The sequence below is a fragment of the Castanea sativa genome, chromosome 12, assembly GCF_040712315.1.
Source record: "Castanea sativa cultivar Marrone di Chiusa Pesio chromosome 12, ASM4071231v1".
In the NCBI taxonomy this organism is placed as follows: Eukaryota; Viridiplantae; Streptophyta; class Magnoliopsida; order Fagales; family Fagaceae; genus Castanea; species Castanea sativa.
Genome location: NC_134024.1, coordinates 39,126,159 through 39,154,040, shown reverse-complemented (window position 1 = coordinate 39,154,040; position 27,882 = coordinate 39,126,159). Strand labels below are relative to the sequence as shown.

At 35.1% G+C, this 27,882-nt stretch overlaps 1 protein-coding gene and 1 long non-coding RNA gene across 2 annotated transcripts; both read right to left on the bottom strand.

Annotated features, from left to right (window-relative positions):
• Positions 1–7,969: 7,969 nt before the first annotated feature.
• On the bottom strand, positions 7,970–21,305 carry LOC142620912 (WD repeat-containing protein WDS homolog). The gene is made up of 4 exons (XM_075794221.1): positions 19,816–21,305; positions 18,376–18,477; positions 8,882–9,517; positions 7,970–8,793 (listed from the first exon to the last, which is right to left on the bottom strand). The coding sequence occupies exons 1-4, from the start codon at positions 20,467–20,469 to the stop codon at positions 8,608–8,610; spliced, it is 1,578 nt and encodes a 525-aa protein (XP_075650336.1). The 5' UTR covers positions 20,470–21,305; the 3' UTR covers positions 7,970–8,607.
• An 883-nt stretch (positions 21,306–22,188) lies between these two features.
• Positions 22,189–24,779, bottom strand: LOC142618275 (uncharacterized). The gene is made up of 3 exons (XR_012841229.1): positions 24,637–24,779; positions 23,409–23,494; positions 22,189–22,566 (listed from the first exon to the last, which is right to left on the bottom strand). It is a non-coding gene; the product is annotated as an uncharacterized LOC142618275 (long non-coding RNA).
• Positions 24,780–27,882: the final 3,103 nt, after the last annotated feature.

The following is a 27,882-nucleotide window of genomic DNA, read 5'->3' as shown; positions in this document are numbered from 1 at the left end:
AAGGGATCAAGCTTTGGTAAGATCGCAGGAATATGATGTTAGGTTTATCACAAGCTAGGTATATAGATAAGGTTCTAGAATGGTTTAACATGCAAAACTCCAAAAAATGATTACTTCCTTTTAGACATCAAGTTCCTCTTTCTGATGACCAAAGGCCTAAGACTCTTGAGGAAGAAAATATGATAAGACAAATTCCTTATGCTTCTGCAGTGGGAAGTCTCATGTATGTCATGCTATGTACTAAACCGAAAATCTATTATTCGGTTGGCATGGTCAGCCGATATCAATCAAATTCAGGACTTAAATATTGGCAAGCTGTAAAACATATTCTCAAGTATCTAAAGAGAACGAGAGATTATATGCTTGTTTACCATAGTGAGGATTTGATACCTATTGGTTATACAGATTCAAATTTTCAATCAAATCTTGATTTCAGAAAGTCCACTTCAGGTTATGTGTTCACCTTAGGAGGTGAAGCCATAAGTTGGAGGAGTGTTAAGAAGTCTTGTATTACTAACTCCGCCATGGAAGCTAAATATGTTGCTCCTTGTGAAGCGGTAAAGAAAGTTGTTTGGCTCAAGAAATTCCTTTCTGAACTTGGTGTTGTGAGAATGGAACAACTTTCTATCACATTGTTCTATGACAATAGTGGAGTAGTTGCTCAATCCAAGAATCCAAGGAATCACAAGAAAGGAAAGCACATTGAAAGAAAGTACCACATTATTTGAGACATTGTTGCTCGAGGAGATGTTGTAGTAGTAAAGATTGATAGTGCAAGTAATTTAGCGGATCCCTTTACCAAAGCCTTGTCCCAAATGGCTTTTGAGTCACATTTAGAGGGAACGAGAGTTAGATTAGTGCACAATAGTCTTTGAAGCAAATGAGAGATTGTTAGGATTAGTACATTTAAATCCTATTGTATGATGCTATATATGACATTATATATGACTTAATGTTGTGATTAATAAAGTTGTTTTATTATTATTTAAAATAATCGTAACATGAATATTGGACATTATCATATAGTCCATGAGATGCATAGTATGTGATTTATATAATTTAGTCATAGAAGATATAGATCACAAATTCTTTGTAAACTCAGAATTATAGTTTGTAGTCAATGATAAAATTAGGCATTTTATTTGCGAAAACTATAACATATCAACTAAGATGATTTGTCTTGATCATAGAAGTGGAAGACTTCTAGTTGTTATTTTTTAAGAGTTAAAACATATTGAACTGGACTGCTGTGAGATTTATTCTTCTCCTAACAACTTTCAATTGAATAATAAATCTTACGACTTCTATTTACATGAACTCTTAATCTTGAGAGAATAATAGACCTGATCATGTGGTATAGGTTGCTTTGATATATCAGGAGTGAGATTTAAAGTCACAATTAAAACCTCAGTATGTTGGGCAACTACATTTAGTGTTGATGGAATATATATTCTCAAAATGGAATTCATAATCTCTTAACGAAGATATAAAATATTTTCTTGAGATAAGTTTAATAGATTTGGCTATTCAAAGTGTTAGGTCTAACCACTTTAATAAGGAGTTACTAAAGTATATATTTATGAAATCGATTTTATAAATATATGAAGAATAACTTAAAGGATTAAACCGGATACTCAAGGATAAAAATGTAGTAATCTTCAAAGTGGCAGTCTGCATTCATGACTTTGTATTACTACAAATATTTTTATGAAATGGTTGCATCTATAATAAAGTCTTGAAATATAATTTATTAATAAGGCCTAGAGTGCAATTATATTTATATAGTGATATTAAATATAATTAATGGTAACTTTGAATTTGTGAAGAGTTGACAAAAAAACCCAAGGCCCATTAGAGCTAGAGTCATATTTGTTCCCTTTTGGTCCCACTCCAAGCCACACACTAAAACCCAATTAGAAATGCCCAAATTGCCAGCCCAATTAGATAATCAGTTAGATATAAAGGAAAAAACATACAGAATTTTGAGAGATATTGTTGTGAAATGGTGTGTGTATGTGAGTGTTAGTCACTCAATTATTCTCCCTTAGAAACTGATTGAGAGACCACACTTCTTGGGCGTAAAGTGGAATTGGAGTGAAGATTAAAAGTATTCCTAAGTACTTTTGATCTTTTGTTTTGAATTTCACCGTACTAAGGTACACTCTCTTGTTCCTGAATTCTAAAATTTACATAGTATATGTTATCAATTGCGAATGAAGTAAATTCGTTAATTTTCCGCTGCATATGTTTTATATGCGATACAAACATGTATTTTTCCAACAATCTCTTAGTCGCCTAACTATGGAATAAGTTTGTATTCCTATCTCCATTTCTCACCCATAAAAAGCGTGATCGCTGTGCCCACATCATAGCTTCTTTGTCCAAAAGCACATTAATGTTCACCTTCAATTGTCGAACTTGATGATTATTGCCACTGAGTACTACTACAGATTTGGCCTGGACCAGCAGCTTCTTCAAACGGTCTAGCTCTTTTCTTACATTCCCAAAAACATTTCGATTCCACCAAGCCAAATCCCTACCACAATTGTCCACCTCAATACTTGCTTCCCCTATACTATTCCACACCGATTGAACTATTTTCTCACATCTAGAATTTGATAGCCACATCTCCTCAAATCTAAAAAGCTTCTTATTTGATGGAGGAATTAAATCTACAAAGGTAACATGGAAGGGACAATGGTCAGATGAATCACCCCGTAAGTGATATACCCGAGATCCGAGAAATTTCAAAAGCCAATTGTTTGTCGCCAAACCTTTATCCAATATTTCCTAAATTGATTTGCCATTTTCAAAGTGCCTACTCCATGTAAATTTCAGGCCCACATAACCCAAATCTATAAATCTGCATTCATCAATTACATCTCAAAACAGCTGCATTTGGTTGTGAGGCCGAATTGCGCCACCAACCTTTTCATCTTGTCCAGTGATTTTGTTGAAGTTACCTACACATAACCATGGAATATCAGGTTGAGAGTTAAGAGACCTGAGTTTATTCCATGCTTCAATTCTTCTTGTCGTCTCGGGTTCCCCATAAAAACTTGTAAATTGCCATGCATTCTCTATGTTCTTGTCAATGATCGCATCAATATAATACTTTCCTAAAGCTTCATCTGTGAAATTAATCAATGACTTCCAATAAAGGACTAAACCACCTCCTCTACCTTCCCCAGGAACCACCTACCGGTGCTTAAAGTCTATGTTTCGTTGAACGATCTCTAGCATTGCTTCATCTGTGAGTATCTCAGCTATAAACACTACAGAGGAATTTTTTGCCCATATTATCTCTACAACCTCTCTACCTATATGTAGATTCTCAAGCCCACAACAGTTGCATGCTATGCAACTCATTGTTGTTGGCGGAGCTGAATATAAGCCTCCACTAATACACACAATGCGCCTCCATCACCTTGAAGGACTTGATTACGTTTAGAAGACAAATCTGGCTGGTCAGCAATGGACGATGAATCACGCTTTGTTCCTGAAATTTGCTCCACCCATGTACTGTAACTAGATATTACAGGTTTGAGTTTTCGTGTCCATGTTGGAAGGATACGCAGGTTTGAAGGATGAGGAACCCTAATGGAATCATGGGTAACACGTGATTCTTCTACATTAGAGCCCGATACCTGTGAGGAGTTTTGAGCAGCACGGGATTCAGTCAGAGCAGGCGCACACGATTTAGTTGGAACAAAAGAGGACTCACGTGGTTGAGGCCCATAGAAAGTCAGATGAGATGGGCTCGTGGTATTGAGATGGGCCCGTGGTATTATACGTGTATTGATGAGAATGCTATAAATTCCGAGATAGTAAGGTTAAAGTTGGTAGTAAAGGGGACTATATTCATAGATTTTTTTTTAAGGTTAATTTAATTAACTAGTCAAATTGAGTTTTTATTTAAAACTTTTTTTCTTTTTCACAATAAAAGAAATTTTTAGATTTGAATAGAGGAGGATTGTCCTCTTCTTTTTAGCATATACTCCATGAATATACTAACCTCAGAAGAAAAAAAAATCGCAAATATTTAAAATTTTAAAATTTCATTCACAAGTTTTCATATTTTGAAATTGTTACATTATATGATGGCTTCATTATCAATATTATTAGTTACATCTTTTTCAATGTATAAAATTAAGCAATCATTAAACTATTGATCTCTCATTGAATTACCAACATATTGCCTAAATAAGTAACAATATAAACAAAATGTATTATATTTTTGAAAAAATGTATCGCATAAATCCAAAAAAATCAAATAAAAACTAAAGCAAGCACTAACAGCTATTTGAAAAGTGTACATTTTTTTATATAAAAAAATAGCAATTTTAAAATACGCCATTTGAAAACACAATTTAAAAAATCACAATAAAATTTTGATTTGGACTTTTAAAAAATCACAATTTAAAATACGCCACTTATTTTTTTCATACAAAAAAAAAAGAAAAATTAAATACAATTTACATATTCAAAATAAATCAAATGTCATTGCTAGAATTTAAAAAAAAAAGTACAATTTGGTAGATTAACCTTACAAGGCTTTGGTCCTAGTTACAATCTATGCCCAAAAAAAAATACAAAACTTTGGTCCTAGTTACAATCTATCAAAATTAAAGATAAAACACTAATCTACTAACCAAAATCCTAAGTTCGGGGGCTAGATTAAGGAATGTGAAGGTGTTAGGCACCCATTCTGCCCAGATAGAGTCTGGTCTTCTAAACTCTAATGACCGTTATATACCATTTTTGTATGATGTTGAATAATATGTTATAATACACATGACAAACACTTGACAAAAATTAATTTAAATTTACCTTATGAATACTGTCCTCTTTTTAAAGAAAAATCAAATCTACTTTGAAAGATAAAAAAAATGAGACTTGATTTGTAAAAAAAAAAAAAATTAGATTTGTTTTTGTAAAAGGTAAAAAAGAAAGATTTTATCAAGAAAAATCATATCTGTTGTTTGTAAAGTTACAAAAAAATGAGATTTGATTTATAAAAATCAGATTTGTTTTTGTAAAAGGTAAAAAAGAAAGACTTTATTAAGAAAAATTAGATTTGTTTTGAAAAATTTTAAAAAAATGAGGTTTGATTTGTAAAAATTAGATCTGTATTTGAAAGTTAAAAAAAAAAATTAAGAAGATTCATGTTCATGAGACACTTATTATGCATGCATCACATATTAAAAAAGAAAGACTTTAATCTAACTCTTAATTCCTTCTTTGAAATTTCAAAATCTGCAATTTTATAAAAAAGAAAGCCTTTTCAGAAAAAATTTAAATCTATATTTAATAAAAATACAAATCAGTTTTGAGACCAGAAAAAATTCATATTTGCATTTAATGAAAATACAGATCATTTTTTAGACTATAAAAAATTTAGACTTGTATTTAATGAAAATACAAACCAATTTTTAGTTTTTTAAAAAAAAAAGGTTTTGATGATCATTAGCAGATTTTGAAATCGAAGAAAAAATTAAAACAAACAATTAATTAAAGAACACGTCAAAGAAAATTTCAACAAAATCTAAGCATGGCAAATATGAATTAAGAACAAGGCACAATAAAAAATAAAACATATAACCAAATTCATGTAATGAACAGCCACAACATACTAATTAATGGAAAGGAAAAACAGATAGAAGAATACAAATAAATACCTCTTGCATAAGTGTGCTCTTCAAATAAAAGAATATTTTAGAAATCAAAGAAGTTTTCACTTCTTTGAGGTCTAAAATACTTTATTTACAAAAAAGAAATTCTTAAAGCAAAAGCCTCCAAAATGTCTTTAATATAAGGGGAGCAGAGAAGTCTAAAAAGAAGAGCCCTTAATTCTGATATTTTTCCTTTATTTATAGAGGTTGGAGGTGCTTAAAAAATAATCTGAATGAGATCAAATACAAATTGGAACATGTCCTTATCTCTAAAAAGTCAAAAAAGATAAGTTTTATCTTAATCAAGACATTCTCAGGCCAGGCCGATCATTTGGGCCAATTGGCACTTGCCATTTGTCGATTGGCACTCCAAAAGTGCCAACAGGCCCTCTTGGGTGCCAGGCCCGCATTCGAGTTTGGTCCGATTTGGACTCCTTTTTTTTAGGATTTTAGTGCAAGATTGCACCTAGTCGCGTTTTTAATTCGTATTCTAGAAATTAATCCATTTTTCTTGATATTCTGCTCTTCAAAGTGATAATTATTTTGTAGATAAATATTCTAAAAAGACTTGATTATCCACGACTTCTTTGTTATTTGATTATTCACTTTATTCCCATGCAAACAGGCTTACTTTTGACACTAATTAACAACCAATCACAAAATTATTTAATTAATTTTAATTGTTTAATCAATCAGAATTAATTTAAATTAATCATGCGTGATTGGTTCCACCAAACAAAATGCATGCGGACCGTGAAAACTTAATCACATGATATCTTTCAATCTGATAATCCGATTTAGGAATCAGGCATACCATCATGATCATTAGAATTTCAAGATTATTTTTATGATATGCAATGAAAGAATTAATGTATGTAATGCAACTATAAATTTTGGGTATATGAATGGTCCCTTTAGCCATCTTCCAAAATTAAATTATGAGTACAAAATCAAGTGTCTACACTGCTACTTAGGATTTGTTACGAAAGTGTTGTGAAAATGTTGTAAACATAATATTTCTCACAATTTTTTGGTTCAACATTCTACGGACCAAAATTTTGAAGAGGTTAGATTTAATTTTTAATGGGCACAAATTGTTATTTAAGGTGTTCAAGTTTTTTTAGGGTGGTCAAGTTTTTTTTTCTAGGGTGATTAAAGACCCATATTAATTTAAAATTCAATTTTTTTAAGGAATATTAAAAAAAAAAATTTAAGTCTTGGTGGTCATGTGACCACCCTCAACAACACTTGGTGCCACCCCTGAGCATGTATTCATTAACTCAAAAATAGTAAACCTTAATCCTCAATACCTAGCAACCAAATGACAGGAGATAAAAAGAGGAAGTAGAAGGAAGGTTAATGTGTTAATCAAGGCAAGTGCAAGTTTGCATAGAGTTTATACAGAATTTATCCACAAAGAGAAACTCTTTGACATGCTAATCAATGATGACAAGCTCCTAAAAACATTTATCATTTCATCCCAAGATGTCCAAATGGCTTTAGGAAGCAAGCCTTACTAAACCCCATCCATCGCCACAAGGATCCAATGATGAAACTGTCATGGTATTTGTAAAGCCTCTTTTCCATTAACCAATATTAAAGGACATGTAATTTCTTCTTAAACTCAAAACATGCAAGAAGTTATCAATTGGGACAATTTAGTATTACAGAAGCCAAGCTTGCCCATCTAGGGACTGTTACTTTTACGGAAGGAGCTCTAACTTGTTCTATTCTTGCCAAAATGTCCATATAGTAAAACTAAGATTGCTAGTAGTGTTCTATATTCATAAATTATGTGGTTAAAATGAATTTTGATTTTAGAATTATTTTTTTACAATAGTTGTTCTTTATGAAAATGTCCATGTAATAAAATTAAGGTTGGTAGTGAAGATAAATTTTGTATTATAATAATTTTTTTTTAAAAATTCACATTTAGGATTGAATAGAGGAGGATTGAGATCTACTTTTTATGATTTTAATCGACAATCCATGAAAGTTTGATTTCTTGCACGACATGCAGTTGTTATTAGTTTTTTCCAATATTTCAATAATTTTTCTGACAAAAATTTGTAAACTTTAGTGTTTTATTTTATACACAAAATTGAAAGATAATAAGAGTGTGATTTGATCTACTCAAGAATGCAAATATCGTTTTGATAAAATAAAAATGCACAGATTCTTTAATAATTTTTTGATTATGTTGTTGTTGTTGTTGTTGTTATTATTATTATTATTTCTTTTGTTTGACTTTGTTTCAAATGTTGCAAAAGCAACTAAATTTGAGCAAAAATATCACATTTTAAATGAATTCTTTCTCATAGTCATATAAATCTTAATAAAACAATACAGAAATTTCATTATACTTAAATGATTTATGAACCACTTAAAGTAATTAATATAAATAATAAATGTATTTATATTATTAGTAATTACCTGCGGGTGTATATGTCGAGTGTAGCATGTGTTGGATTGTCCTGGTGTCCCTGCATAGGCTTGGCCATGGGCAAGTTCTGGTGCAATGGGTGTGCCACTTGTGTGCAAGGCTAGGCTAGAGTAGACCACTCGAGTGTAAGACATATTAGATCGATGAGGAAATAATGTGACTTGGTTGTGGAATGCTTGACAAAACATGGGGCCAAATGCATATAGGTAGTGATCATGTTGTGGGCTGCATGGCTAGATTTGGCAATGGTCTAGCCCTCCACAGGATGGTGCTTGGACCAAAATTCAGAGTTGGTGGACAAGGCCTTTGGTGTGGTGGGTTAAAACATGAGCACAAGCTGGGGAACACGAGTCTAACATCTTAACAAATGCAGAAACGGAATTTACGAATGTAGATGTGCACCAAAATTTTATTACAAACCCATGAACGAATAAGCTATTGAAAAGAATAAAAGCTATATACACTGGCTCAAAATTGAACAATCTGGTCTGTTCAATTAAGTTTATTAGCCTGAATCTTCTTGGATAGACTAGGTCCCCATATACGGATAGTTTGGTCATCACTTGCAGATGCCAACATTTGAGGTCTCCTAGGATTCCAGCTGACACTGTTCACAGTCATATCATGCCCAGACAAAACCTCAATTGGCCTAGTGTCTTGCCGATTCCAGATGTAGACCTGCTATTTGGAAAACAAACTTTAGATTCCAGATCAAAGGAAAATTGTGATTTCTAAGCTTGCACATTTAGTTATTTTACAAGCATACCTGTGAATTCTCACTACCACTGGCAATAAATGAGCTATTCAACCCACCAAAGCAAGACCGTATCACATACTTGTGTTGCTTGTGGCCCATGTATTTCAATGGTGAGTCCCATTTCCCAGCAACGTCCCACATATGAATCTCTTGGCTATTAAGGTTCACAATAAAAAACTTACTATCTCCAGAAACTGAAAGTGACGTGATTGGGTGCTCCTCTGATCTGACCCGCTCAGTACTTGTTCCTAAATTAAATATCCGGATTTCTTTATCTGAGAATATGCTGATCAGATTTTCCCCATCTGGTGTCACTGCCAAATCTAAAATCTTGGGCATTCTCATCCCCTTCCATGCTTTTATCTCGTTGCCATCACAATCCCACATATAGATGCCTTTTTCAGGGTCAGAACTGCCACAAACAAGTCTCTTTGAGTCGGGAAACCAAGCGCATGAGCTGACAATGAAGCCATCATCTCCAAAAGTATGCTTGCATGTACCTGTTTCTACATCCCATAGCTTAAGGACTTCCCCATTTCCACATGTCAGCAGCTTTGTGTCATCAGGGCTCCATGCTACAAAGGATACAGGATTTTGATGGCTTCGCAGAGTATGCAGCAACATTAATTTACCATCTTGCAGTACCTAGCACAAGAATTTTGGTGGTACAGTTAGAGCTTCATGTGCCTTAAAATTAAAGAATAGGAACCTGCATAACAGTTAGAGCTTCTATATGACAGTTTTTTTTTTTTTGCAGATGAGTGCTTAAGAAAAACACATCAAGAAACTCGAGCAAACTGACAAAATTGTTGTGATCAAAATAAACCGTAGGCTTTTAAATTAAAAAATTTATTCCCAGAGGATTGACTTAGAGGGCGTTTGGATCCGCGTTCTGCGTCCACGTCCGCGTTTTGGCTTCTGTTTTTTTTTTTTTTTTTTTTTTTAAACCCAGCCGCATATATTGACTTTCAGCTATGAACATTACACAAAATTACTGTTCATGAGTCTCACAAATTTCACTTTTCAGCAACTTTTTCATTAAAATTGAGTCCCACAATACTATTCACACATTTAAAAATTATTTTGCTACAATGTTTTCAGTTTTCAGTTTTCAATTTTCAGCAATAAGCTCTATCCAAACAGAACTTATTTTGCTGAAACTGAAAACTGAAAACACTGTAGCAAAATAATTTTTAAATATGTGAATAATGCTGTGGAACCCATTTTTAATATTTTTTCCTGAATAAAGTGCTTGTGGGTCCCATGAACAGTGCGTAAACAGTGAAATTGGTCTCCTGCACAGTGAAATAACGTGCATGAACAGTATCGGTTACTGTTCATGCGCGTTGAAAAAAAAAAGAAAAAAAAAGCTACAAAACGCAAAACTCAAAACGTGGCCACAATAAGCTGAATCCAAACTCAGCTTTAGTATGGCAGAATTTCAGTTCAACATAGGTGCCTGGGGTGGAGGAAAATAAAAAGGTTTGATTTACACTAAATCTGTTCCGGAGAAAACAACCACCACCAAAAAAAAAGTTGCAATGGTTGTTTGTCATTGCAACTTATAGTTATGGAATCCAACCCATGTTGATGAACCTGTAGTGATTTGAGTATGGCTGATGAGTGGCAATGGAGGTTTGATCACAGATCAGCTAAGAGATGGCTGGTGCTGGTGGAATCTCATTCAGGAAAAACAAATTTGAAAGGTATAAGTTCTTTTTCAGATTTTATGCTAAGTTTTTCTCTTCATCAAGAAACATTTTCCAATATTTGATGTTGTACCAAACAGAGGAAAATTTGGAGACATGTTTTGCTACAGTTTATTTTCCACGAACAAGACAGCTTTAGTTTGACAGGTTTATTACTAAATACAGAGACAATGAAACCAAGAGAAACCCACCTCCCTTAACAGCAGAATCAAACTGCATAAAATCTTTTGATTTCATGCATTGTTGTTTATATTCTCGGAAATGCATGGCTATAATACCTACATATATTTCTAGCAGGCTAATAAATTGTTCTGGATTATTGATATGCAAACTAAGATCAATAAGTGGATGCAACTCACCAGTGAGAGAAATACGAACATGATGAACTTAGGAACAAACTCCACCTAGGCATTCTAACTGGCTAATAAATTATTCTAGATTATTAATTGGCACAATTTAGATCAATAACTAGATGCAACTCACCACTGTGAGATGTACTAAAATAAAATTGTATCACCAGCAAATAACAAATGAGAATCTTGAATAGTACCCCAAGCAGCATCTCCCACTTGAAAGCCTAAATTGCAATGACCCTCCACAATTTTGACAACATTTCTGCTTAAAATCTCCATGAGAAAAATAAAGGGTAATGCAATAAAGGATCACCCTCAATCCCTGGGGCTTTTCAAGAAACCTTTGTTTTTATAAGTAGAGCTTTTGAAGAAACCCAAGCCTGTGTTTGGGTGAAGAATTTACTATTTACTCAAAATTTGATAAATGAAAGTATTTAAACTCCCGTGATTTAAAATCCCAGTATTTACAAAATTCATTGTTTGTTTAATGATAGTTTGAATGTATTGTTTCTAGAAAATCTCAGAGCACTATTTCAATACCATACACGTGTCACATTTATGGCCTTTGAATTTGTTGCTAAAGCCAATAATTTCACTGCACTTATCTTTTTTTTTGATAAGTAAATTTCACAGCACTTATCTTATAACACTTCGCTGTTAATACTAAAACTCTGCTTGCAGCAGCATCGCAGTATGTGCACTGTGCACTATTTCACTACCATACCCCATGTGGCAAAACTATGCTTGCCTTTTTGTTACTACAGAGAGAGAGAGAAAGAGAGAGAGACTTTGGGACTGTTTGGTTGTGTTGTTTAGACAACAGTCTTCGTCATTCAAACAACACAACACGTATTTCCACAATACTTTTTTACCCACACATATTTCCACAACACTTAAACAACATTACTAGAACAACATTACCAAACGGGGCCCTTTCTCTCTTGTTCTCTTCAATTTTCAAAGCAGGGAAGGTGAGAGAAGACCAATTTTGACTTCGCAAGCAGTCTGCCATTAGCACAAGAAGAGAGCAAACCATTCAATGGTAGTTAATATGGAATTATAAAATAACATCTGTTTTGACAGGATTTAGAGGCAGGATTTGTGATCCCCAAATCCCACCTTTAAATCCCTTTGAAAATTCCACATCAGGCTTGGCCAAACTTGGGATTTGTAAATAGTAAATTTAAAATCCTGGCCATAAATGATGCACTAAACGCACAGTAAAGGACTTCCATTGATCAAATCAGAAACACTAACAATGGTAAAAAAAAACTTCTCCACTTTCCACCAAAAAGTCATTCTCCCTAATAAATATAGCAAGCAATCCTAGTTGATATGATCACATGCATTTTCAATATCTAGTTTGCAAATCACTCCCAGATGGCAACCCTTAATTATGCTACCTAGACATACTCATTATTATTATTTTTTTTGATAGGTAATACAAGAATTATTATTGATGAAAAAGGAAAAAGGAAAAAGAAACCTACAATGTGTTCATGAGAATGAACACAGCAAAGCACAAAACAGAACACCACAGAAAACAATCAAGAGACTAAACTAAGAGAAGAAACAAACTGAACAATAGAAGAACATTATGTAAAACTCCAGCACCGAGACCAATCAAAAAGAATTCTTTGGCACAGGCCTATTAACTCAACCAAAGACTTCTCAGAATCTTCAAAGGACTGACGATTACGCTCCATCTATACAGTCCACATCAAAAATCCTGGAATTAAATTCCAAATATCTTAATCATGTTTCCTAAGCCAATGATTCCAAAAAAATAATAATTCCGCCACAGAGCTAGGCAAGACCCACTGAATACCAAAAGCCTGAAGCATAAAAACCCATAAAGAATTTGCCACATGACAGTGAATAAAGAGATAATCCACAGATTCTCCACTGCTCCAGCACATACAACACCAATTTGCCAAAGGGCGACCTCTAAGCATGAAATTATCCAATGTAAGAATGTGATCATGAGTTGCCGTCCATAGAAAAAAAAAAAGCCACCCTTTTGGGAACCTTTGCTTTCCAAATACCCTTTCAAGGGAAGATAGAGTTGGGAGTCGTCCTTAACTCATTGTAAAAGGAACAGGTATCAAACTTACCATTTCCATTAAGACCCCAACATAAAGATAGAAAAAAAAAAAAAAAAACCACCCTTTTGAGAACCTTTGCTTTCCAAATGCCCTTTCAAGGGAAGATAGAGTTGGGAGTCGTCCTTAACTCATTGTAAAAGGAACGGGTATCAAACTTACCATTTCCATTAAGACCCCAACATAAAGAATCGTTGCCTACTCCACGTGGAAGATGAGCTTGAATAAAATCAAGAAGAGAAAAAGAAGCAACAAGCTCCCAGTCTTCAAAATCCCTATAAAATCTTATGTTCCAAAATCTAACATCAACCCCCTCTTGATGACTCACAACACCAAAAATACAAGCTTCCTAATCCCCTGAAATCACATATAACTCAGGGTAGAGGGTTTTATGGGGATCAACCCTAACCCATCTATCATGCCAGAAACAAATCCGGGTACCATCACCCACAACAAAGGAAAAATGCTTAGAGAAGCTTTCCCACCCTTCATTAATAGTCCGCCACAAACCACACCCATGAGTTCTCCTAGGCATACTCATGGAGAAAGGAAAACAAATTTTCTTTTTGAATTTTAATTTCTATGTTTTTTTTGATAAGTAAGAAGAAAATATTATTAATAAGAGAAAAGCAAGAAAAATACAAAGAGTTCACGGTAGTGAACAGAGAAAAAAGGAAACAAAAAGACATAAGCAGCCCCTAATCTATTCTAATAGACGAAAGAAAATCCATAAGGGTAGAACAATCCGAGAAACCCCAACATCAAGACCAATCAAAGAAGGTCCGCTGACAAGACTCTAATAATTGAACCACAATTATACCCTTATCCTCAAAAGACTGCCGATTCCGTTCAGACTAAATAGTCCACATTAAACAACCTGAGACCAAAGTCCAAACATCAGAACTATGCTTCCCAAGCCAATAATACCAACTAAATAACAAGTCCACAACTGAACCTGGCATGACCCAATCGATCTTGAATAACCGAAGCATATACATCCACAAAGAATGAGCTATCAGACAAAAAAGTAACAGGTGATTCACAGATTCCGTATTACAACAGCACATACAACAATGATTCGCCAAAGGACGACCACAAAGCATAAGATTATCTAAGGTTAGAATCTGACCATGAGCTACTGTCTATATGAAAAAAGCCACCATTTTAGGAACTTTAACTTTCCAAATGCCCTTCCAAGGAAAAGTGGAAGGAGCTACATTTTGAATCTTATGATAAAAAGACCGAGTATCGAACTTCCCACTTCCATTAAGATCCCAACTAAGCCTGTCACACCTTCCACCCTTAGGAGTGCGGGTTTGGATGAAATAAAGAATGGAGTAGGAAGCCACTAACTCTCAATTATTGAATTCTCTGTAAAATCTTAAACTCCACACTCTGCCATTATCACCCATAGGAGGGCTTAACACATCCAAAATAAAGGCCTCATTATTGGCTGAACATAGAAATAGCTGAGGATAAAGCAATTTAAGAGGAACATCTCTAGTCTACTTATCATGCCACAAAAGGATACAAGAACCATCCCCCACCACAAAAGAGACATGCTTTGCGAAAGTTTCCCACCCTTCACTAATACTCCGCCATAACCCACAACCATGAGCCCTACGACAAGCTCTAGTGCACCAACCCCCTCTTCCCTCCCCAAATTTCATGGCAATGACCCTTCGCCATAGATGAGTGGTTTCATGGCCATACCTCCAAAGTCATTTCCCTAATAGGGCCAGATTAAAAGACGCCAAATTCTGAATACCCAAACCACCAAACTCACGCGGCAAGCAAACCTTTTCCCAAGCCACCAAAGGATATTTGAAACACTCAACTGATGAACCCTACAAGAAGTTCCTCTGAATACGTTCCAATCTAGTTGCCACAGCTTTAGGGATAGTAAAAAGGGAAATAATAATAAGTTGGAAGGCTTGAAAGGATACTTTTTAGCAAGGTGAATCTACCGCCCTATGACAAATAAAGCCGCTTCTAGCCTAAAAGCTTCTTTTCCATCCTCTCAAGGATCGGATTCCAAATAGATGCTATTTTATACGATGTTCCCAATGGCATACCCAAGTAAGTCATAGGCAAACTGCCCACCCTACATTGAAGAATATTGGTCAGAGATTGAATGTTCCACACCTCCCCAATAGGGACAATTTCACTTTTCCCCACATTCACCTTCAAACTAGTAAAAGCTTGAAAGCAAGTTAAAACCAACCTAATAGTAAGAATCTGCTCTCTAGAGGCCTCACAAAAAAAAATGGTATCATTAGCAAATAAAAGGTGAGAAACATGGATACTGGTAGAATTAATAGGACCCACATGAAAACCTTGAATGAGACTACCTTCCTCAGATTTCTTTAGGATACGACTTAAAACCTCCATGATCAAAAGAAAGAGAAAGGGAGACAAATGATCACCTTGTCTAAGACCTCTAGAGCTACCAAAGAAAACAGCAAGAGTTCCATTAACCAAAACTGAGAAGCGAACGGTACAGACACAAGTCTTAAGCCATCTCCTCCATCTATCCCCAAAGCCCATCCTCTCCAACAGATAAAACAAAGTGCCCCAATTCACATGATCATAGGCTTTCTCAATGTCTAACTTACACATCACCCCCAGAGTACGACACTTCAGCCTACTGTCTAAGCATTCATTAGCAATAAGCACTGAATCCAAAATCTATCTGCCACCCACAAAAGAATTCTATGACTTCGAAATAAGTTTATCCAACACCCGCCTCGATTTATTAGCTGAAACCTTAGACAACAGCTTATACACATTGCCCACTAAGCTGATAGGCCTAAAGTCTTTGATATTCAAAGCATTATTTTTTTGGGGAATCAGAGATAGAAAAGAAGCATTCAGAGACCGTTCGAACTCTGAGCTCCTATGGAAATGATCGAAGAATGCCATGACATCTATTTTTACTACACTCCAGCATTTTTGAAAAAAAAGCCATAGTGAAACCGTCAGGACCTGGGGCTTTATCACCCACCATCTCTTGAAGAACCTTTACCACTTCCTCCTTAGAGAAATCCCTCTCTAATTCACGCCGCTATCCTCCTCAATTCTAACAAACTCTAAACCATTCATAGAAGGGCGCCAAGTATCTGGCTCAGTGTACAAACTCTGATAAAAGTGGACCACCTTAGATCGCACCTCTTCCTCATCCTCATAGAGGACACCATCCACCTCTATACCCCGAATATGATTAGTTCTTCTATGGGAGTTTGCAACCCGATGAAAGAAGCGAGTATTATTGTCCCCCTCCTTCACAAATATAATCCGGAACTTTTGTCTCCAAGAAATCTCCTCCAAAGAGGCAAGATGAGCAATCTCACCTTTAATCTGAATACGACGAGTTTGATCCTCCTAAGAAAGACCAGACAAGTCCTCCCTAGCATCCAAACCCAACAATTCAAATAAAAGACATTTCTTCCTAAAGGCCAGATCCCCAAATTCCTCCTTATTCCACTTTTTCAAGTGCTCTTTAAGAGCTTTTAATTTACGAGCTAGAATAAAGCTAGGAGAACCCAAAAAGCAATACCCATTCCACCATTGCCAAACCCTCTCTACAAAACCCTCTTCTTTCAACCACATATTCTCAAACTTAAAGGCACTCCGACCTTTACTAACACTACTTGCCACCACCAAAAGGGGGCAATGATCAGAAACTACACGAGGGAGTACCCTTTGCGACACGTTTCCAAAGTGATCTACCCAATCCACCAATGCCAAGGTTCTATCAATTTTTGACATACAAACTGACCCCGAATCTCTAAACCAAGTAAATGAAGCTCCTTCAAGGGGTAAGTCCATAAGGTAATTAGCCTCAATAAAGTCTGAAAAAGCAAACATCGTTGGGCTAAAAGCCTCAACCAAATCTCTCACTCGGATATCGGATGGTATTGAAATCCCCAAAAACACACCATGCCGTATTCCACCTGGAGTGCATCCTTGAAAGTTCTTCCCACAGAGCACCCCGCTGATTATCCTCATTAGGCCCATACACTCCTAAACATGCCCATACAAAATCATCTACACCCCCCTTCAGTAAAACATTAATAGAAAACTGACCAACAGCACAATCAACTTTTTCAAAAACTCTTGTCCCAAACCAATAGCACCCCCCCTGCAGTATTGACTGCATCTAGAACAACCCAATCTAGGAACGGACTACCCCAAAGGCTCCGAACAACAAAAGAGTTTAAAGAAGATAGCTTAGTTTCTTGAAAGCAAACTATATCACACTTTCACTCCTTGAGAAGATTTTTACATACCTCTCACTTCTGAGGATTATTTAATCCCCGAACATTCCAAGATAGCAGCTGTAAACTCATTTAAAACTGGTAATCGCCCTCGTACCTACTGAGAAATCTCTGTTCCTCCCCTTAGAAGCTACCCCATCATAATTACTAGAAGAAATCAAACCTTTGAGCTCTCTAAGCCCTTTCTGCTTAGAATTCACACTACATTTAGAAGACCCAGCACTCACAACATCAACACAGTCTTGTTCAAGAAGATGGAACAGAGCTAGGCATTGATCTTCGAGCTTAACAATAGGAAAACCCACAATTCTACAGAAATTTTTCATCAGTCTACTAACCCATTTTGAATTATTCACTGCTGACTCTCGAACCACTCCCTCATCACCTTCCTGGATCACCTCCATCTCCTTTTGATCATTGGGATCCCATTTAGATAGAGGTGAGCACTCCAAAAAACCATTCTTGTCCTCTCCATGAAAAAAGCCACTAGGATTAGCTTCACTGTGCTTCCACTGAATTAGAAGATGCTTGGGCCCTTCCTGTAACAGCTCAACCCCATCCAAGTGGCTCAGCGACACTGGCTCAACAATAGGATTGCTCCATTTTTCTCCCTTCTCACCTGAACCCACAGTGGAGTCACCTCCCTCTCCAAGACAGAGAGCCGCCTCGCAACCCAGACCGGACAGAGGAGAAAAAGAGTTTTGGGCAGCCCCCTGATGCCGATGAGCAGAAGAAACCTCAAAACCAGGGCCCATTCTCTAAAATAAATCTCTTTATAGAGTTTTTTTATTTTTATGGCAAGCCTTTAATGTTGATTGTATCAACAAGTTAGTACTATTGACTAGAGATTACGTATTTGTTTCCTGCCATTTTAAATTTTAAAATTTAAGAAAAAAAATTAGGATCCCAAAATGCAAAAAGCATTAAATGCCCTCTAGAATAATTAATCACAATAAAATGTCATAATTGACAAGATAACTTCTGAGAAGAATAAGAATGCAATTTCAGACTTAAATTAGTACTGCTAATACATAATGCAATGATATATAATTTGAACAGTACCTGCCATATGATGGCTGTGCAATCACTTGACGAAGAGGCTAAGTAGTCCCCATTATTAGAAAATTGTACAAACCAAACTTCATTCTTATGCTCCTTCAAAATCTGCATTAGTGGCAAACAAATGTCGCATGTACAGGCTAGGAAAATATGTGAGCAATTAAAAGAAGATGTCATGTTTATTCTTCATGGATTTACAATTGAATAGAATTCATATTTAATATAAATGAAAGCAGTTCTCATAATCATTACCTAGGTAAATAGCCTGACTAATTGAAGAGTATGAGAAATGCATTGACAGGGTATTGCCCATTTTTACCAAGTTTTTAAATTATTGGGGGACAGGGTATTGCCCATGCGTTGACTTTTGGTTGACCTAATACTATGCCACATAAGCTTTTGTGGCCTCACAATTTTACACGTCATTATTCTAACATATATATATATATATATATGTTAATTGAGTCTAAATTCTATTTCTATATTTAGACCCTCCATTTGAATCACACCATATCACAGGTTGAATAAATAGTTCCATATGCAAAAAAATTATAATAAATGCCATTCATAACTACCGTCATTATCAATTTTCAAATTTATATAAAAAAGAATAAGAGAAAAAAAAATTCCTATTTTGTTAAAATTTGGCGTATATTACATGGGTTACTGACTAGTGCTTGTAAAACTGTAAAATACAGCATACCAAAGATGACATCAAGGTCAAGAGAATGCTATGGTTTGAATTTTTATCTTGCACAGGATCCTTTGTATTTCATTGTGTTGTTTGAAAACTGGTTATAGTGAGTTAATCTGTTGTCCACTTTTGGGTTGCATCCTCACTCCAAGTCCAAAGATTAACTACATATCTTTGAGTTCAGAAACTGCATTGCTATTATCTATACTGCTGGTATTATTTGCATTTGCTAACCACAATAAACTGAAATCAAATACATTTTAGGTTTTCATCACATTGAAGGCCAAGCCCTCTCTTCCTAAAAAGTTTTTTTTATAATCCAAAAATAATATCTAAAAGGAAATATATCATTTTAAAAATTCTTCTGGTATCATATGCATTTAAGATTCATGTCAAATGCAATCTGCCATCTCACAGGTCTCAAAACATTTTCTATTATAACAAAATCATTGCATACTCAGATAGGATTAAAATATGCAAATGTTGACTGATATACCTGTTTGAAGAGCTTGTCATTCAACAGATTTAAACTATGCAAAGCATATGACTAGTCCATTTTTTGAAATTGTGTATGCAATGATCATGCCCCTAAATTCAATTTGGTATAGCTATTGGCAAGAAGATCAAATAAACACAATTTTCCCAAGAACTTAAATGTCTCAAAATGTACTATGGGAAAAGACCAAAAAACAAAACAAAAAAACTCAAAAAATCAAGGCAGTAACAATTTTATTGGCACCAACGCACACCTGAACAGTCTCCGTGGGGATCTGAACCCTACCACAGCAATGGTCTTCATAAAGTGAAACTGCATCCAGTGTATTGTGATACATACAAGAATCAAGTTGGGCAGTAACAGCAGTTTCAACAAGATGTTCCAACCTTCTTTCAGGCAGCATAGTTGGTGGAGGAAGCAATTTTTCTAACTCAGCCAACAACTTTTTTCGCAGCTCTCGAACAACATTATCTTCTATTTCACCAAACTGGACATCCTTAAAGGAAAGGATACTCTGAGCAAGGTTTTGAGCCTTATCTTTGCCCAACCTTGATGCAGAAACCTCTCTTCGTAAAACAGCTAAAGCCATAGAATCATCCCCTCGATTCAAACACTCCAACAAACACTGTTTGAATACAAGAAACAAAGCCGAGGCTCTTGTCTCATCCATCAAATCCTTGATTGCATTAAGGGTATCAATGCAACCATCCCAGTTCCCGCAAAGCAACTGTGATTCAAGCAATTCAAAATCCATGGATTTGTATGAAATACCAGATTCTGATTCCAAACATGACGCAGAATTTTTGTATCCTAATGAATATAAGCACTGAATTATGATTCTTACAAACTCATGCTTCCTTATCAGGCCTTTCGAGCCAAGCACCGTCGACAAATTCTCCATTAACATGGGGTTGCTGCAGGTTTTATTAGGAGAGCTTCCTTGCTTTTATACTCAAAAACTCCCATTTCCTCCACCAGCCATGAATTTTTTGAATTGAAACTGACCCCAAAGCAGAAAGAAGTAAATTTTCCACTCAAGTCTGGGAACTAATTTTCAAGGAAACCAATTTCCCAAGAGCTCAAAATAGATACCAAATGAGGTAGAACGAATAAGAAGCCAAAAACCCAAATCCAAAAGAATAAAAATTTGAATCAAAAGCTTAGTACTGAGTATATATGCAACAATTAGTACAACCCAAAACCTCAAAATTATGAAGGAACAAAGCAACAAACTTGTAAAGCCTGATAAACCCTAAACAAAAATAACCCAATTTTTCATATTGACAATACTGAAGCTCTAAACTAAAAAAACCCAAAAGTTCGTTAAACCTCAAAAGCTCCGAATAAACCTATAACAGAACAACCCCCATCTACCTAAAAACTATTGGGAAAACTAAGGAACAAAGCCCCAGAATCCCAAAACGGTTAATATCCAAAAACCGCTAGTAAATAACAGAAATTATAGTGCACTGACCCATGTACGTAAAAGCTGATAAGAGCAAAAAGCGTTTATGACCCAGAAGAGCTTTGTGGGTAGAAATGGAGAAAATAAGTTCTACTGAGGAGGAGAGAGAGGTATGAGCTAGTAGAAATGGTGGAGAGAGCGAGAGAGAGAGAGAGAGTGAGCAACACAGAAGCTTTAATGGGATTCGCAGTGTCAAAAATGTGGTCGTTGGGGAACAAAATGGTGGTTTGGGTGAGTGACGGTTTGGGATGGAAACTAGCAAATTGTGATAGATTCGAAATCTACTGTTTGTTTGAATGAAACTTTGTTTGAAGATAGTTTCCTTCTTTTTTAGTGTTTGGTAGCATAAAAAAAGATGAGTCAAAAAAAAATTATTTTTGATCAACATAAAAAATATGGCTTATTTTTTGAGATTGTTTTTCATTAAATTTTTTTGGAAAACATCTCTATCTCACAGCAAGCTAAATAAGGGAAGTTAAGAGGTTGTTTTTCAAGTCATTTAAAGTTGCTACCAAATATTAGAAAATGAGATAGTTTTATAGGAAATACTATTTAGAAAATAACTCATTTTCTAGAAAACATTATTGGTGAAACAAACAAAGCGCTAGAGGAGAAACTGCGAGGCAAGCAAATCCTCCAACACGCTGTCGTTTTCCATTTTTGCTAAATAACTATTTTTCAGTGAAATTCTATCTCATATTAAGCATTTTTCCTTTTTTTGGTTTCTCTCTCAACCTATAAAAGCTTTTAATAGCTAAGGTTGAGAGTTAAGAAAATCAGCTTTTAATTTCAACTCTTAAATTTAAAAAGTTAAAAAGTTAAGGAGTAAAAATTTTTGTGAGAAGAATGGGTGTAATTGCATGCGGTGCAATACTCTAGATATTATATGTAATTTCAATTTATATGGTGTCATGTCAACTTTTAAAACCTTACAAATTTGCACACCATTATTAAGTAAAGGTGAATTTTATTCTATATTTTCCTAAAGCCAAAGGAGATATAAACTTTCGGTGATGTCAAGGCTTAACTTGGCATTGTTACAGCAACTCTTACATGAACATGACTCTATTTTATAAATGCTTCAAAGTTAAATATTTTGCACAAAGCCATTTCTTGGATGCCACATGTCACGCCCTAAACCCAAAAGGATTCAAAGCATGAAAAACTTGTATGGGATTTTTTTTTTCCCATTTGATAAAGTAAATAAATACATTGATCTTTTTACAATACAAGTCAGAGCTTTATAATACATTTACAAGCAATACAAACTACAAATCATGTGCCTCCAAAATTTCCCCAAATATTCCAAACACCAAACGATTTAACAAAAAACTCCAATGTTCCAAAATCTACAACCTCAACAAAATTCTTTAGCGAACAAACTTCAAGAAAGCCAAACCTCTAATAGATTTAACTACTACTTCCTTAGACCAAATCACCAACCAATAATAATGCGAGTCTCCCAATTCAGCATATAACTCCAATCTCCACCAAGAAGACAAGCTTCATTCCCAAAGTGTAGCCAATTTATCTGTAAAACTGTTGGAGAGTGGAATGAGCTAAAGCCCAGTAAGTAGCATAATTAATAGGGGTAGGGGGAATGCAAGTTCATGATAATGAGCATTTCACAAACATATTATAATTTTGGGGATTTCCATTTGAATTCGGCAAATTAAATTTCCTTAATATCATGACAAGAATGATAGATATACTGTAGCACCAAGCTTCCCAAAGTAAATATGAAACTACATATTAGTCAGTGTGAGCCATAAGTATATCCAATACCATATCAAAACCAGAAACCTCACCCAAAGTCATATGACAAGGTCGTCACACAGACGGGGTAGTCACATAGACATGGTCGTCATGCAGACGAGGTCGTCACATAGATGGGGTAATCACCAATATCATGGCACAATGACAAATCCATATCAAAAGCTCACAAGTTAATGTATTTGAAATATACAGTTCACTTTCAAGTAGTTTTACAAAATATTCCAATAACCAAATATCCATAATATTCTCAAGGTCCTCAAAACCATTTCTTGTCACAAGTATTTTGCATAAATTTCCCAAATAATACAAGCTAAGATAAAGCATCTTCAGAATTTGTAAATAATGCAATAAATTCATAATATCCATTCCCAAGAATTTTATAAAAGATGCTTATCTTTTCCAAGCTAACAAATCATGCATTTTCCCATTTGCATTACCAAATATGATGCACTTTTCACAAATAACCACATACATTAAAGTTACAACATAAAGCTTTCTAGGAAAACATAGTTTCCATAAACAATTTCCCAAAATGTGTTTAACCCAAAAACAATGCTTTATGCAACATGGTTATTTTCCAATTATCCCATTAAAAAGCTGCTTACCTCAGCAGTCCAATCCAAATTTACCTCAACTGGGCACTGTATTCAACCAATCAAGTAACTAGTTCCATCACCAAGTACCTTGGAACCTAGAAACACAAGTATCAAGCTTATTAATAACAAGGCTTACTACAAAATTACACCATCAAATTTGTCTCCATAAATCGGAAAGGATTTCCTCAAAGATCAAACCAAAGGCCCTAAAGCCTAGCTTGACCATCCCAAGACTAGTACCCCTACCTAAAAGGGAATCAAACAAGCGTACAAGAAACTCATAGGACTACAACACAACCAAATCCTTTAATTTTCCTTCTACAAACAATGTGCATTTACCAACTTATTACAAAGCATGTCATTACCAATCCATGATAAAATTAGCCAAAGTAAAACATTTGTCAAAGAAAGAACATATCAACTTACAAGCTAAACCACACCACAAAAGCTTGGAGTAAATTCCTTAAAGTCTCAGCATCCTAATCACACTTTCAGATAACTTCTAACAGGCCAGCCCTTTTTATAAAATACGTTTGGTCCAGTTAGTGTTATCCAAAAGCTTGAAATTAAATAGGGAGAAGCCTTTATGTGTCTAGTATGTACCGCCAAAAATTCAGCTCAAAGAGATTTTTCTATAATTTATTAAAAATCATGTATTGCAACTAACTCAAATCTGTCGGGGACAGATTTGCAATCCCAAAAGAAAATTACTATAATGTTAATACTATTCCAAAAGCTCTAAGACTTGATTAAACTTAAAGCTACATGTGTTAACACACATAAACAACTAGTATTACAACCCATAACCTAATATAACAACCATCATAACACAAGTCAAGAAATTCAATCCTCTAACTCATATAGGCAATTCATCAAACACTTGATAAGCAAAAGACACATGCTCACAATTACTTGCACAAATATATAGTTAACACCACAATCATAACCACATATGCCAAAGACATTTCAAAATGCAAGGAAACCCTCTTTCAAAAATTAATCCCAATCTCCCATATAAATCAAAAACCCAAATGATTCCTCAAGAAACCCAACTCACATTGTTGCCAAACAATAAATCCATTTCACCCCATTAAATTAAAACCTCTAATCAGCTCTTAAATGTCCCAACAAACAAAACAAAACAACCCCTAAAACAAAACCCACACAACAAGGAGCAATCTTAACAATATAGGATAAAAACCCAAAAACATTAGAAGGTGGGTCATGCAGATTTTACCTTACATTCATGTTGGGCGAAGACAAACCATGGAGAAGAGTTTGATGACCAAAATTTTAGAAGCTAACCGAGAAACCAAGAGGGAGGAGAGATTCGGGAGAGAGAGGTGGAGGGATTTGTGTGTTTGTGTTTGTGCTTTGAGTGTGAAAGAAGAGGGGCAGTCGGTCAAGAGGGAGAGAGATATTTGTGAGGATGTGTGGTTGAGAATAAGCGTGTGGGTGGGGGTGTCACGTGTGGGTCTAAAAATTTGACCCTTCTCTCTCTTCTTCTTTTTTTTGGGGGGGGGGTAACAGTTGGGGTGTTACACCACATGCCATGGATAGACCAAGATTCAGACCGGTATTGCAGCGCATGCAAATGCAATTTCTCCATTTAAAAAAAAAAAATTCTAACAGCAATTTTTACGTCATAACTTTTTCACCTTTCACTTTTTAAGATTCTCAAAAGCAAAAAAATAAAAAAATAAAATTGTAATTCTTCATATAGAAAATCATCATAGCAGCCAAACCCTTGTTAAAGAAGGAAATTTATTAGATACTTCGGAAGTATATTCCCTTCCTCTCACATAGGGTGAACGCTATGATGAGTGAGACTCACCCCTATGTGAGAGAGAAAATACTCCTGAAATACCCAATAATAACTCATTAAAGAGAGGCACTTGTTGGAGTGTGGAGAATGGGCATAACTAAGACGAGGTACCATGTTGTTCGACAAATGGCCATGCAGGAGACATGGGATTGAGTGTTCTAACGGAGATATGGTAGGAAAATATGGACTAGTATTTGGAGGATGCACATTCCTAACAAGATAAAAAGTCTTTGGGTGGTAGGCTTGCAAAAATATTCTTCCCAAAATGGCGAATTTGGTAAGTTGTTACAGAGAAGACGGGCCGGCACAAATTGTGTAAGCTCATCCAAAGACAGTAGTGCATGCCTTATAGGAATGTGGAGCAGTTCAAGACGTTTGGTCAAGTTGTTCAATACGTATAAAAAATGTGCTCACAGGGGCAAGCTGATATATATGATCCAATTGTTGGATGAACTTATAGTGCACTTTGAGACCCCTCTGATACAATTTATGGTACAAACTTGGCTTCTATATATGGAACCAACGAAGTTAAAAGTTCCACATCTTTTGAATACATGAGCTAGTGATTTGTTTGATGAATATAGAACATTTTGTGTGTCTACACTGAATGAAATTACACATTGGTATACACCTCCTCATAATTCCTACAAACTTAATTTTGACGATGCGATCTTCAGTGACTTTACAAGCTCCAGGTTGGTGCTAATTAATGCAAGGAACAAAAGAGGTTATGGTAGCACTTAGCTCCAAAAGACAACAGGTAGTGGATGGTGAAGAAGCTGAGCTCTTAGCTTGTCAAAGGGTGGTCGCTTTTGTCATTGAAATGGGATTCAATGACATAATCATTGAAGGAGATAGTGTCAATGTTATAAAAGCTTTGAATTGGTATGGTCCCAACTTCTCTCGACTTGGGGATATTGTTATGGATATTCAAAGACTTGTAACAAGCTAGAAAGCACCGAAGCAGCTACAAGGGCACAGGGTGCGGTGGGCGACGCCGCTGCCCGAGCGTCGGTGCCACGTCAGAATTTTTTTTTTTTTTTTTTCATTTCCAGATACACTCTGACTCAAGCCAATTTGAGTCAAATCGGATCGTATTGGCCAGCTAAAACTGACCGATTCCGGCCGAAACTGGCTTTGAATCAGGCCAAAATTCAAGTAAAATTTTTTTAAGAAAAAGAGTGAAAAACGTACCGTTGAAAAAAAAGCCTAAAATCTCTCATACTCTTCTCATTGCCTCCCTGCCTTTTTGCTCTTTGCTCTTTGCCTCCCTTCCTGTATTCTAATTTCCAAACATCATGAAATGTTTTAGTTTTAAACTTGTGGGTTGTATTTAATATATGAACATCATATTTTAGTTATTATCTACTATTACTCTTAAATTTGGTATATGTTAATATAATATGAAAAGAATGCTTAACAATATATAGAAAATATAAATAAAAATATTTTTAATAATTTTTTAATCGTCATATCCTGCCGCACCCAACTTTTTTAAAGATTGTCAAATTTTACATCCGCACTTGCACCTGAATCTAAAAACGCACTCGTGTTTTATAGGAAACAAGTCGTAGGTCCATCTCATTGTCAATCATAATTTCCTTATTCATAAGGCAGCCTGAAAGGTTGAAACCCATGGACCAAAAGTGGTAAGATTAAACGCGGAGCCTTTGAGATTGTAGAGTATCACTTAAATCCCATAATGTCTTTTTATTTGTGTGTTTGGACTGGCAGTGCCAGCAACATGTGGAAACGGGGCGTCACGTTTAGCTGGGAGGCTGGGATGACAGTGACATGCGGAAGACAAATGCAATAAAATACTCTTTTACACATCCAATATATTATTTTGATGTTTCTTTTATTTATTTTTTTTGGTAAGTAACAACCCATGTGGGTCAATCCATTCGTATAAAATTCATATATACATATTATAAGAGAGTTTTTGAAAGACAACAATTCTTGTGTTACATTCTTGTTACTATTTGTTTTAAAAATAGTAATGGGTCATGTAAAATTGATCCAGTTGACCACTTGTGTGTGCCACTTCATCGAGACAAAAGTTGCAACAAAATTGTGTGGGAGTGGTGTATCATTATAGGGGACGATATGCAGCAACCTTATATGCTACAACCTTATATGCAGCGATTAGCCAATTACTGCATACAGGATAAAGTGATAATCAAAGAGAAGTAACAATAAATCATAGGTTAAGCAGGTCATGTGTATTTTGCATAACCATTGGATATTTCACTTTTCTTTGACTGTCACGTAATCTTATATACAACAATTACCGTATACAAAGTTTTAGTAAATCCTCTCCCATATTGATAATGCATACAATGCACACACAAATCTTTTTTTTTTTTTTTTTTTTTTTTTTTTTTTTTTGCGTTGAAATAATACATAACAGATAGGTAATAACACAAAAAAATTTAAATCTTCATTTCGGAAAATTTTCATTTGTTATTTATCACTAATATTATTTTTTCTTATAAAAAACTTTAGTGATTCCAAACTTTAGTGATTCCAAACTTTGTCATATACTCTTAGCCTTTTTGTTAACTCATTGAAAATAACACGTAGCCAACCCAGACAAGTCAAGCTGCAATACTCAGAATTCATTATCTTTATTCCTCAAAAAAAAAAAAAAAATTATCT